Raw genomic sequence first — 13,836 nt, 5'->3', positions numbered from 1 at the left:
AGATATAGAATTCTTGCATAGTAGATTTCTCAAAATTTTAGCCATTGCCTCTGGCTTCAAAGTTCCTTCTGAGATGGACTCCAATCTTGTGAGTTCCTGTATCTGAAGTCACTTGTGTGATTTCCTTCCAAGGTTCTGTCTCGACGGTGTTGGTAAAGGTCCAAACACAAAGCAGGGTCCTTGATCTCACCTTACTTTCAGTTTATTAACCTTCACACATGTTCATACATGCCTTCCATAGAATTCAGAAACATTTTGACTGTTATGTTTTGAATAATCTTGCCTCTTTCTCTCTTTTCTCCTTGGATTCCTACCATGCCTCTATGTGTCTACTCAATGATGTCTCATAAATTCTTGGTCTCTGTTCACCTCAATCTCTTCCTTCAAACTCACTAATTGCTTTGCTCAGACCTTTAAATCTGTTCACTTGTACTTTCCCCATAAGTGGGTGTTTCATTACTTTTCTTTCATGTCTGTGATGAAGTATCAGAGACAACCTCACATTTTAAGAATGTATAGCCATGATGGTAAAAGAATAGAAGAGGAAATGGTGACAAGACAGAGAGGTAGGAATCCTCATGCAATGTAGACCAAGAAGCAGGTAGTAATAAAACTAGTACTCAGCTTGCTGTCCCTTATCATCTTTATATTCAGCCTGGAACTGCAGCCCATGGTCCATTGCCACCTACATTTAAGGTGAGATTTCCCTCTCCACTTAAACTTCTCTGAAATACTTGTACAGACAACCCAAGGGTAGACCTCATTCATGCTCTGGGTCAGTGTTCTCAAACTTCACAATGCTGCGACCCTTTAATATGGTCCCTCATGTCACAGTGACCCTGCCAACCATAAAATTATTAAGTTGCTATTTCATAATTGTAATCTGGCTACTGTTATGAATCTCAGTGTAAATATTTGTGTTTTACAATGGTCTTAATTAACCCATGTGAAAGGGTAGTTCAACTCCCAAAGGGGTCACAACCCACAGGTTGAGAACCACTACTTTAGTCATTTCTCCATTCAACAAATGTGACACTCAAAATTAACTATCACAGAGAGCTTCTTTTTAGGTTGGTTTTTTTTTTTTTAAATTGGTCAGCAATTTCATTTAGACCCAAGTATTTCTGTGTCTCTGTTTAGTTCTTTGAACATGTCTGAATAGTTCTTTCTCAGGCATGCTTTTTATGGGCTTATTAGTTTTTCTTTGCTTTTATTCCCTATGTCCTTTGTTTGCCTTTGAATTTGTTGTTTGCTACTGAAACTAGAGTTTTAAATCTAATGGTGTAGCAACTCTGAAAAGTAGATTCTCCTCCTTTTGCAGACTCTGTGGATACGAATATGTGCACGCACAGTTTCCTTGCTTTCTCTCTACCAAGGGTCACCTTAAAATATAAACTTAAAATCCCCTTAAGCTCCTCTAAAGCCTGATATCTATCTTCTCATCAAAGTCCCTGTCTTTGTCTTAATTTTACATTTTCTTTTTCAGGGCTAAGGATAAAATCTCAGGCCTTATGAATAACAAACACTTTACCCTTGAGCCATATCCCCAACCAGGGGGCTGCTTCTGAATGTTCTAGATTTTAATGTCTTTTCTCTCAAAAAAGGGACGACTTTAAGAGGGACACACGAGATAAAAGTTATCTTTAACTTTGGGCATAAGTGGAGCCAACCTTACAGCTACAGAGAGAAGAGGAGAGTTCCAGAGCCACAGCAGAGTTCCTTTCCAACCATCAAGAAAGAGATGCAGGGGATGTGGTCTGGTTTCCCCCAACGACATAGCACCTCATTCTCTTAAAGCAGAAGCTAGAATGTCTGTAACTTAAAAAACTCATTCCATAGAATTGGCTCACAGGACTGGAAACTCTTGGCCAGTCTCCAGTTTGCAGTGTAAGCAATGGGGAACACCTTGTAGTCAAAGTCCAAAGGGTTGCTAGCAGTGTCCCTTTTTTTGCTTAGAAGCACAACCTTTAGTCTATTAAGACCTTATGCTGATTGATTAAGACTCACCCACATTGCAGACGTGTTATCTGCTTATAATCCATAAGATTAAATGCTGATTTATCCAAAAACACTTCCACAGAAATATCCATAATAATGTTTGACCAAATATCTGTGTACCATCACTTAGACACACAGGGCATTAGGTGTCACACTCCCTTAATGCAGAATGACACTATGAGATGATGTGCTCTGTGGCCTTTTACAGTGAAAAGTTCTGTACATAATTTTTAATTTAACTCTCGTTCATGTAGTTTTGTCATTGTTGTTTGTTGTTTTTAGAATTTTGCTAAATGCGCTGTAGCAAACCATGTCTGACACATATTAGATTACATATTACACGTCTAACATATTAGATATCTCTACCATCTCTCTAAAACACCAAAGAAACTCCTGAGTGCCAATCCTGTGCATCTTTCTTCCTGAACTTGAGATTTGTACAATAAGAACAGCCAGCAAGGCTTGTTGGCTGGGCCTAGAATAGTCAGAAAATGCCCAACAAAGCAAAAAGCCTGAAGATCATTAGCATAAACCTGTGTCATGTCCCTGTGGCTGTGACTCCAGTGGATTGTTGCCCTGGCTGTTCAGCCTGGATCTCTCTTTGGCCTCCTGTTCCTTTCCATAGTACCTCACTATCTTAACTTTTCTGTCTGGAATTTTCCAGCCTTTCACATCCTCCCTTTTGAGGCAGTTATATAACTATTCACTTTGGTGACTTATCCCTTTCATTACTCTCTGGAAAAAATGTCTTTCTTAATCTTTTTACTTCCTGGGGCTACTGAACTCATGCTTTGGATCCTTGTAGCCTTTTAAAGTAATTTATGCCAATTTTCCATAATTTTGTGTTTTTTAATCTCCTTAGCTGTTTTCCCTATGGGAATTTATGGTAAGTAGAAATGTAGCTAATCCTCAGAAGATGAGTTCCTCTCATCGTTAATTCAGTCACAGGAAAGTTAGACTTAGTGACAAGCTATCTCTGAATTTGAATCTTTATGGGTAAAATTATCTTGAGGCTTAATAGGCACTGCAGAAGTATATTGAATGTAGAGTTTAGCAAAGGCCTTCCTGGGTTTTGCTGTCTCAGAATTGAATGTGTGACTGATTTTAATGTTATAATCACTTAATATTCCCAAGAATCCCTTTCTCTACATGGTTGCATTTTTCACTTAATTTGTGTCTCTGTGGTTTCCTAGTTTACTACAGTTTTCTCCAGGGTAAGTAATGTGCAACATGGTTTTTTTTCTTCTTCTTCTTAAAGATCTCAGCATACACCAAATAATGCACAAGGCTTTAAGGATATTGTAGTCTGTCACATGAGCCCTGCCAGCGCTCTTTGTAGGGGATATCACCACCAGAGTGTGTGGAAACTAATGTTAGTATTCAGGAATAGTTGTACCTCTGTCAAGTTATTATTGTAAAGCCATCCCTTAAAATGGCTGTCAATGTGATTCTTAACATATATTTACCCTCTTAGTAAATGTACAGAGAACTGCCTTTGTTTCTATAGGCAGTGGATTTCCTTAGAATTTTCTTCACATTCAAGCTGTTTGATCAAAACTCTTAGAGGCCAAGTGTTTGTCTCAGAAAATCCTTAGTGCCAAATGATTATAAACTAGAAATGTAATATGATTTCCTGTAAATCCAGAGCCTCTTCAGCCTTCAAAACTCAAGATTTCCTATTGTCCTTTTGAACTTACTGTTTAAGGTCTAAACTCACTGGGACTTTGTATTTTGGGTTCCTTTGTTCTAAGCAATATAGACTAACTCCAACCAATGTTGAATCAGGATGTTGCAAACAGTACTGGCTGCTCAAAGACCTGAGAGAAAAGCAGGGGGTGTGGTCTCTGCTGTGGCCATACTGGACCTCAGGAGGGAGCATGCTAGATGTAGTCATTAGGCCTTCTTGCTGCTTGGCTAAGTTCTGATACTTTGCCTTCTAAGTGTCTCTATTCATGATTCACATGTTTTAAGAAAAATAATGACACCACAGGGTCACCTGTCACACCCTATATTCTGTTCTTAATGTCCTAACCATTTACATTCCTGTGTCACAAAGAAGAACACTTTGCAAGCCATATTTGTTTAGAAATTTTAGCACTAAGTCAGATGTGACCACTTAGCAAAAAAAAAAGAAAAAAAGAAAGAAAAAAGAGAGAAAGAAAGAAGGAAAGGAAGGAAGGAAGGAAGGAAGGAAGGAAGGAAGGAAAAAAGGAAGGAAGGAAGGAAGGAAGGAAAGAAGGAAGGAAGCCAATTCTGGAGGCATAATCTTTATAACTAGATAATTTATACCTAGATAAAAACAATGTTGACTAGCTTAAAATATCACTTTCATGCTACAACCAAATATTGATGTTTTCTTGGTTATATGTGGCCTTTTTTCTCCTCTTCCTCTTACATCTCATTTACAAGACATTTGAACTCTTAAGCTATCATTATCAAATTGAGACAAAAAAATAGTTAACAAAGCTCAAACATAATTTAGTTTTTCATAAGGAATCAACTATCTTTAGAATAAATTTTTAAAAATTTATGATCATTTTCAATTAAATTCTATTTGTATAAATTATTATACTATTATACAGTCCAACCTTAATTATATTGCCTTTGGTTCGTAGAAGTTATAAAACAAAATAGAATGCATAAAGTTAATTTTTAAAAGTTAGTTTAATTTTTCTCAATTATAAGATGTATGGAACAGAAGTAAAGGAAAGTTTTGGAAGTGGGTTAATGTCTTTTATCAAATATTCTGTTGGGAAATATTAAGGGTGAACTTTAAAATTTTATTAGATGATTGCCCTTGATTTTGAAAAATGATATATAGTAAGAATGTTTTTCTTTAAAATAATTAATATTTTCAGGCAAAATTTAAAGAGAATAAATTAAGACTATATTTGTGCCCAGCTAAAAACTTCATTAAAGGAAATAAAAGTTCAACAACACAGAGCCTAGTCCCAACAGGACTGGCCAAGAATGGCCACTCAACCGTGTAAGTGTCTATTTGGCCATATTGGCCTTTTAATTTTGTAGTAAAAAGTAGATGTTATCTTGAAGGAATGAAGTCTCAATGAATGCTTTCCTCTACTGGGCTCATCGGATAAGCAGCAAAAGAGTAGCTTTAATGGGACTCACTGGGGAGGGTACATCAGAGAGTGAAGTCTTGTGGCATAGGTAGAGGCAGACAAGCCCAGAGACCAGGAGCACAGTGTCTTTGGAGGTGACCAAGCCTCATTCATGAGGAGCTAGAGTGTATATGAAAATCAAGGGAGAGACCTCAATCCACATTTTTATGAAGTATAATAGGAGTTATTTCTCACCAGGTGGAAATGACAGAATGAGGATTAGAGGATATGGTCATACCTGTCTATTATAGTTTGTAACCTTTCTAAAGAAAGAACTGATCCTAATGATGGTTGTTGGGAGTGTAAGATGATATACGTAAAGTGCTTTGAGTGCTTTAAACATAAGGAAACATTAGGGAGAGGAGACAGAACATTTAAGTTGATTTAAACACTGCTGTGTGTATGTATATTGAAACATCATGAGGTTTCCCATAAATGTGTATAATTTTGTTTTGTTTTGTTTTGTTTTGCTTTGCTTTGCTTTGCTTTGCTTTGCTTTGCTTTGCTTTGCTTTGCTTTGCTTTGCTTTGCTTTGCTTTGCTTTGCTTTGCTTTGCTTTGTTTTGCTTTGTTTTGTTTTTCAAGACATGGTTTCTCTGTGTAGGCCTGGCTGTCCTGGAACTCACACTGTAAACCAGGCTGGCCTCAAACTCAGAAATCTGCCTGTCTCTGCCTCCCAAGTGCTGGGATTAAAGGCATGTGCCACCTCTGCCTGGCTAATTTTGTGGATTTTTGATCAGTTAAAATGAATTTAACTTTTAGAAAGAACAGGTACCATTGTGAGTACTGGTTTAGGTAAATGTACATAGTTTGAAGCTTGAACAAGGTTAATGAATGTAAAATAATTACATGTGTATTTTCAATTCAACTGCTGTGTGTATAACACCATTTGAAATGTTCTTTGGTTCACTGAATCCATTCAGGGGAAGGAAGAGAATAGGAAACATCATTCAAATAGTAAATACTTGTCAAAAGATATGATATAAATAGTTTACTATGGAGACCATCAGAAGAGAGGGAGACCTGTGTGATTGGGCACTGTGAGGAAATTAAGACTTCAGATGGGACTTACAGTTATATTGAATTTGGACAGAAAAAGACAAGCAAGATCAGTCTGCATTTCAGCTACATGGACATCCTGATTAAGGCTCCTTAAAGGTGATGTTTCAGCCCAGTGGCAGCTCTGTGGAAACAGAATGCTGTGTGAACATGTAAGAAAGTGCATAACAGGTAGAATCTCTTTACATGAGTGGTTAATACAAGAAACCATCTTGTCTCTTCTCTCTAGGTGTGTCTGCACAGCTCAGCAGCACCAGGCACCGCCTGAACACCTCCGTAGGAACACCATTTTGGATGGCTCCTGAGGTCAGAGAGTATTGAGGGAGCCAGGTTTAGTGTTTTTAGACCCTTTATGTCTTTCCTTTTCACATATACTTTTTCCTCCCTAAATGTGTTGGACTATACCATAAGAAAATATCTCCTGTGTTGTTTTAATGTGGGATTTGTATGTGGGCAGGGAGGATCATGAGGGATTGTGGGTAAACTAGCTGTGAAGGAATGTGTGAAGAAATGAACGATGAATGAGCAAGTTAGATGAAGAGGCTACTTGAAGTCTTTTTTTTTTAATTTACTTTAGTTATCATGCATGTATCTGTAGTCTGAATGTTTGCATGTTTTATTTTTATGTTTTACTATTATTACTGAATTTCCATTATTGCTTGATGTTTTGATACAACTCTTCTGTATCCTCCTCTTTCACTCTTCTGAATGCTGGGACTACAGGTGTAGTCTTTGTCAGGTTCCAAAACGGAAAAGTAGCAGTTTGGGCTTAACTCAAGCAGGACTCTGACACAGTAAACATGCAGCATCTTCAGATGACACTCTTGAAAGTGGGTTTCTGTTTTCCAGGAAAAGTCATTACTTTCTTGCTGGATCCTACAGCCCTCAAATCTGGAGACAACATCTAGTTCTCTAGTCACTCAAACAAACCCCCAACTGATCAAAGCTCCATGTTAGTTCCCAGACAGTTCAGGTAACTGGTCTACCTCCCACTGCAACATAACCCCTTAAAACGGGTAAGATGTCTCGTCCCCTAAACAGGTCATTTCTACTATCATCTGTGCTCCCAGGAGATAGCCCTGGCAATCCCCAATCTGCTGCTCTCACTGCCTTTTCTCTCTCTTCTTCTCTCTGCCTCAATGCCCCGCCACACACTACACCAGGAGATGGCCTTGGCAGTTTGATCCCTAATAAATCTTTCTTTTTATCCACAGAGGAATCTAGTTCAGTGGTTTCACTGTACCTTCACTTACATCCATATCTGACTTTATTTTGTTTTAAATAATAATAAATATTTTATGAGAACCTTTGGCTTTGTTAGATAAGATTCAAGCACATCCACCCATGTGCTGAGATTTCATGTTAAATCTCCAACCCAGGAATTAAGTACAACTTTAGTAGTTTTTTTTTTATTATTATTATCTTGAGGGACTTGTAGATAAACTGCCAATATGGTTGAAAGTTCAAGAATTAAATCTTCTCCCCAAAGTCCCTGTTTAATTCCTTTAATCTTTTTAATTATGTTGATCAATAAAGAACACGTATTTTTGAAAACTCTGCACCCATTGGGAAAAGCTCTGGTATTTATATATGATGTTCTGGGGAGCAAAGGGAGAAGTGGTTCAAATGCTACATTAATATTGCAAAATCTTCCAATTAAATTTGTTTGAAAATGAAATCCTGGTATGCTGTTTCTGTTTAACTATTAATTCAGTTATTACTTACTTTTGAAAAGTTAAAATGTAACATATAGGGAAAAGACACAATTTTAATAAGGATTTTTTGAAGCTTCAATGAATTGGAAAGCTTTTAGCAGGGACCACACCTGAGAAGATAAGAAATTATAGCCATCTAAGCCAGTACAAAACTTATTGAGAGAATCTGAGATAAGAGCCTCTTCAGAATTTGTTCAGACCTAACAATGGTATCTTTAAAATGTACAAAAATAAGAATTTCTCATTTCTGTAAATTATAAAATGTAATAAAATGTTTAGATAAATGTAAATAAAGTATTTAAAGTGTAACCAAATGCTAAATTTTGCACTTTATTTGCATATATTCATAATTAGAGTACAAGGTGATTATAGTGTTATATGAGAAATATTGAGGCTCTGTGTTTTATGTTAATTTATAGAAAGAAAATCATTAATACATATTTGTTTGCCTGTATTAAAAGCATTCCTTTACATGTGGCTGGGAGTCACTATTTTCATGTCATTGTTTTGTTTCTATTCTCTTCTCTGCACTGCATACTCTCTGATCTTGAAGAACATACTCTGAATAACCAGCATTGTAGCTGCAAAGTATCCCACATTCACTACTTCTTTGTTGTTACTAATAACATTTCTGTTGGGTGGAAATACTGTTCTGTATAGAGGACTTGCCCAGTATGCATGAGGCCACGTGTTCAAGCCCTGGCACTATGGATATCAAAGCACTTAATGAGACATTTCTAAGAATTAGAAGGAAATAGGTAAACACATATAATATGTTCATCATTAAGAAATATTTCAGTGTTTTAAAATTAATCATTTAGAAAGTGAAATTTTTGGCTAGCATTTTAAACTTTAATTCTACTTTAAAGACAGTGTACTTTGGTTGCATAGAGCTTTCCAGCCTAGAATAATGTGCCAGGATTGAAGGGCCAAGTGACCACAGCAAGTAACCATACAACTTGCTATACAAATCTAGAGAATGCACAAGATATGTTTACTGATCCAAGTATACATACACCAGGAATGTTCTGAGCAAAATGGTATGTAAGTTCACGCAAACTTAAAGGGAAGTGTCTCAAGTTGTGATGCCAGATAACTGTGTGTTATCCAGAAACGTGTGCATTACCGTAATGGAACAATTTTATGAGAAAAAAGTGAGGGATATGATGAACCAGGCATGCAGGAAAGCCTATAGTCTTCATGCTAGGGAAGGCTGAGGCCTGAGCTATATAGCAAGACATTTAGGGAATAAGAGATGGGGAAGGGAGATTCCATGATCTGAAACCAACTGTTTTTCAGACAAGAATGGGAGGAAGGATGCAAGCCCCGAGTTCCCATTTCGAGCACACATAAGCACAAATTGCATAAAGTCCATGAAACACATGAACAGAAGGTTCATGTGAATGCGTTTTCATAGCTTTAGAGTGACATAGGTAACAGGCCCTACAGTTAATTGACATTCTGTTCTATGACTGCTAGTGGATATCGAGAATTGCATTGTCATCTTCGCAGTCTAAGTTGAAACATTCTTATGTTCCTAAAAGAACTTTTCACTGTGTAACAGTTTTTTTGTTCCTCCCCTGACACTAGTCTGGCATTAATCTAGTTTTGGATGGATGGATTGATCTATTCTGAACAGCTTGAACCAATGGAATCTGAGCATGTGTCTCTTGTGTCTGCTTTTTTCACCTGGTTTATTTTCAGGATGTAGCATTTATCAGTACTCCTTCTATGTCTAAATAAAATTTCTCTGTGTGTATACATCTCATTGCATGTATCTTTTCTTCAGTCAAGAGATACTGGTTTTTCTCCCTCACAAGTATTGCTTGTGAGCAGTACTGCCTTAATAATTTCCATATGAAATTTTGATGTAGAACCTAGGACTCTCATATTTGCTCCTAGGACCTTAGAGGATGAAGCCATAAACATACAGCAGGACTGAGAAAGAAAAGGCCTCACAGCTATGGGACATCAAAGGATTTGGAGTAGGGACAAGGAAGACAAATGAAGACAAAGGCTGCTGATAGGCCTTTGTTCTTGACTGTGGGCAAGTTCACAAGAAGTAAACAGAAAGGCATAAACAGATCAATGTTTAATGGCCAATAATAAATATACAGCTTATTATTTGTGTGTGGATAGAGAGTGGATAGTATATTTGTCATTTATTTTTCATCTGTCAATCATCTACCACTCACCTATAATCTATCATCGCTCTATTTGTCTGTGTATGTGTGTATGTATGTGTGTATGTATGTGTGTATGTATGTATCTATCTCTCTATCTCTTTCTATTGATCTATCTATCTATTATGTACCTATTATTTATCCATCTTTCTATCATCTATCATCTATCGTTTTACTGTCACTATGTATATAAATATATATACATACATATATATATATGTAACTATATATCATCTATCACTATATTAATAATCTATCTGCCTATTCTTTTTTAAACACACTGATATGTTTATATTTAGATACTTCCTGTTATGGCTTTCAGTAATAGGTCTGAAGGTACTTATTCATCATTAGAAGTAACCTTTCTTGAAAAGCTTATGTGAAGGTTACCAGCTCAACTCTTGTGAGCCCACGCAGGGGTTTTTTATGTGTGTTGGAATCATAAGATAAGAAATTTTCCCTCAGAGACTACCATACTGTAGTTAAATGGTACAACTGAAAGCAGCCATCACTCTCAGAATTAATTTTTGTCTACTGAGTTGACATTTCATTTCACAAAATGAAAAAATTAAATGTAAATAATGGTTTTGAGGGGCCAGTAAGATGGCTCAGCAGGTAAAAGTGTTCGCTATCAAGCCTGATAACCTGCATTCAAACCCTGGATCCCACAGTGTAGAAGGAGACAACCCCTGCAAGTTATCTTCTGAACTCCATATGCATATGGACACACACAGGTGCACACATACATGCACACACATGAATAAATTAATGCTAAAGATTGAATATCGAACTTTGCTAAGGCAGCATAATCCATAACTACAGTTTGAATATGTGTCCTTATCCCCATAGTTAAGTGTAGCTCTTACTCCTTAAGGAAATTTCTCCTTACGGCAATTGGAGCAAAGACCATTACGGAAAACCACAACCAATCAAAATGCATAGTTCTGGAGCTCAGTCCTATTGGACACATCTACAAAATATTTCTTCACCTAAGGCTCAGGGATAGTTGAGAGGTAGAAAGATTATAAGAGAGAGAGGATCAGGAAGTTTGCTATGAGATTGTGTCTCTAGTATTGTAGAAGTTACACTCATAAAGTCTCACCAGCATGGCTGCCTAAACATTAGCTGAACAAGGCAAACAGTAGACACGCCAAAGTGAGCAGTGAGCCTGCACAAAGAGCTACACAAAGAGCTACAGGCAACTAAGGAATGCTGAGAGCAGGAGAGACAGCACACAAACTGATTATCCAGTTCCAAATGGTGAGCCCTGAAAATATACAATGAACTTTTTACAGACAGAGAAGGTTTTGTTTGTATCTTTAGAAGTACATATGTATATAACATATGTAACAATTGTTAATGGAAAAAAGAGGCTGTGGATTTAAAAAAAAGAACACGGAGAGTTATATGAGAAGGTTTGGAGAGAAGAAAGGGGAGGGAGGAGTGATGTCATTATATTATAATCTCAAAATAAAAGAAATAATAATAATTAGTGGTTTTCCTAATGTAAAGTTTAATTTCCTTCCGGTGATCACTGTTAGCAATGATCATCTATGGGCTTCTACATTTGCACTTACAAAATTAGAAATGCTATAAAGGAAATCAATACAATGATTTTCAGTATAATACTATATTACAATATTATAAAACCATTCCCCTCCCCTTATCCCTTTGACTCTGTCATATTTGGTTAGTGGCAGTTGATTGAAGCTTTAAAATTTAGTGTGGCTCAAATAAGTTGTTGACGCCTTCCATCGGTGCTTATTTTTCTTGAGCTGGCTTTTTTGTTATTAATGGTTTAAGCCATTTGCACTCTTCCCAATTTTCCTCATTTATCCCAGGGTGCTTTTGTGTTCTAATTACAAGTAAGGTTACACGCTATTTAACTAGGCTGCCCTCAAGTTTATTTCCCTCGGCTCCTTCATTTTCTGTCCTCTGAGATGGGCTCTCTGCTCCTTGGTGACCACATCGCTTCATCCTTCTTCAGATGACTGTTGAGAGAATACACCCTGATCATTAGCTGCGGATTTGATCCCATTCTACATAGGGCACCATTTTTTTCCTCTTCACAATATAGTTTCTAAACTATTTCTTTTTGTAGGTGCTTTCCTTATACTGCAAATCCTTTATCTACAAGCCTGCTGTGGTATTGTCTGTACTTTGAATGAAAATACGACTACTTGTATCATTTCTTTTCCTTCTAAATTCCTGCTTTTATCTTTACATAACTCTCAACTTTACCAGGTTAAACACACAGATTTCTCGCTGAGCATTTTGCTGCTTGTTTGTTGGAACCTTGAAGCGCTCCTTTCTGCTTTTGTCTTCTAGGTGATTGCTTGTGAACAGCAATTAGATACCACTTATGATGCTAGATGTGACACATGGTCCCTGGGTATCACGGCTATTGAGCTCGGTGATGGAGATCCTCCACTAGCTGAGCTGCATCCCATGAGAGCACTCTTCAAAATACCAAGGTGAGGCAACCAGCAGGTCCAAGATCAGTAGCCCTTTTTTTTTCCCTTCTAGCAACTGACGTCCTACTATGGAAATAGGCAGAAGTGTTCTAGAAAGTTTGAAGATGAAAGTCCCATGTAACCTAAGTTGTCCTTGAAATCACTGTGTAGCTAAAGATGACCTTGAAGAAGATGATCTTCCTGCTTCATCTCGTTTGTGGGCTTACAGATGTGCACTACTATGCCCACCTTAAGGGTGTATGTAACCTTAGCTACCCTTCAACTGGCCGTCTGGCTTATTACCTACAGTATTCATCTGCCAGCTTGTACTACTTCAGCTGGATTTTTTCTCTTCTATTTTAAATTGCTAAGTTCTAGGTGTCTCAGAATGTGAAAAACTTCCACCTTAATTATAAGTAAGCTATTTTTTAGAGACCATAAGAATTTCTCCCTGACCCATTGATTCTAAGGAAGATACACACGTAGCTCGTATTGCCAGGGATCCAGAAAGAGTAGTGTACAAGATAATCAATAATTACACAGTCTATTAATCAAAGGTTGTGATTTCAATATGTGAAGATATACTTAGAGTTGGGTGTGAGAAGACTGGACACTGAGTGCTGCAGTCCTAAAGAAATGATATCACCATGTTATACTTATTCCTGAATGGGGAGCCCTGTGGACTATTTTATGTGTAATTAAGTTTTTCTAGCAACAAAGCATTAAATGTTGTTTATTACTCTGGAACTTACTATGTGAACTCTGAATTATAATACATCATTCTTTATATTTTGATGTCCATTGTTATCTTGGGTCTTATAAAACGTGTTGCTTATATGGGGGAAACAAGATGTGGAGAAAAGAGGAAATCTTCAATATACCAAAAGCATTTCAAGAGGAGTATATTTTTTTCTAACTTCTACTATTATTCAGCATATAAGATGAAACTGTGTGTGCCTAAGTCACCTTAGTCATAGCGCAAACTTTCATATTTACCCCGTGTTTTCACACTTGATGGTAAGGATAAAAACAGGAAGGAGGAAAAGCCCTGATCTAGTGTGCCTTGGCAACAGCCTACCCAGTGTTCTACAAAGTGCGTCATGCTAATTATTTCTTACCGTTTCTGCATCTAGTGTGACTTTAAAATGGAACACAGAATGCAGGTTGTAGAAATATGTGGGGTGGAGGGTCTGAATAGCTACAGTTCTGGTTATAATGAAATTGACAAACTTTGTTATACTCAAAGCAATCCAATATAGCTCATAAAAGGACGTTTTCAGTGGACAAGAAACAAAAAAAAAAAATCTTGG

The 13,836-nt window shown here is 37.0% G+C and overlaps 1 protein-coding gene across 1 annotated transcript in view; it reads left to right on the top strand.

The window, feature by feature from the left end:
* Positions 1–13,836, top strand: part of Myo3a (myosin IIIA) — a 192,198-nt gene that overhangs the window by 49,337 nt on the left and 129,025 nt on the right. The window contains exons 6-7 of the mRNA XM_028764933.1: positions 6,405–6,481; positions 12,402–12,547. Of these exons, the coding sequence (XP_028620766.1) occupies positions 6,405–6,481; positions 12,402–12,547 (223 nt within the window). The remainder of the gene's footprint in view (positions 1–6,404; positions 6,482–12,401; positions 12,548–13,836) is intronic.

Source organism: Grammomys surdaster, unplaced genomic scaffold, assembly GCF_004785775.1.
Source record: "Grammomys surdaster isolate TR1022 unplaced genomic scaffold, NIH_TR_1.0 146, whole genome shotgun sequence".
Classification (NCBI taxonomy): Eukaryota; Metazoa; Chordata; class Mammalia; order Rodentia; family Muridae; genus Grammomys; species Grammomys surdaster.
Note: the sequence above shows the minus strand (reverse complement) of the source record. Positions and strands in the feature narration are given on the sequence as shown.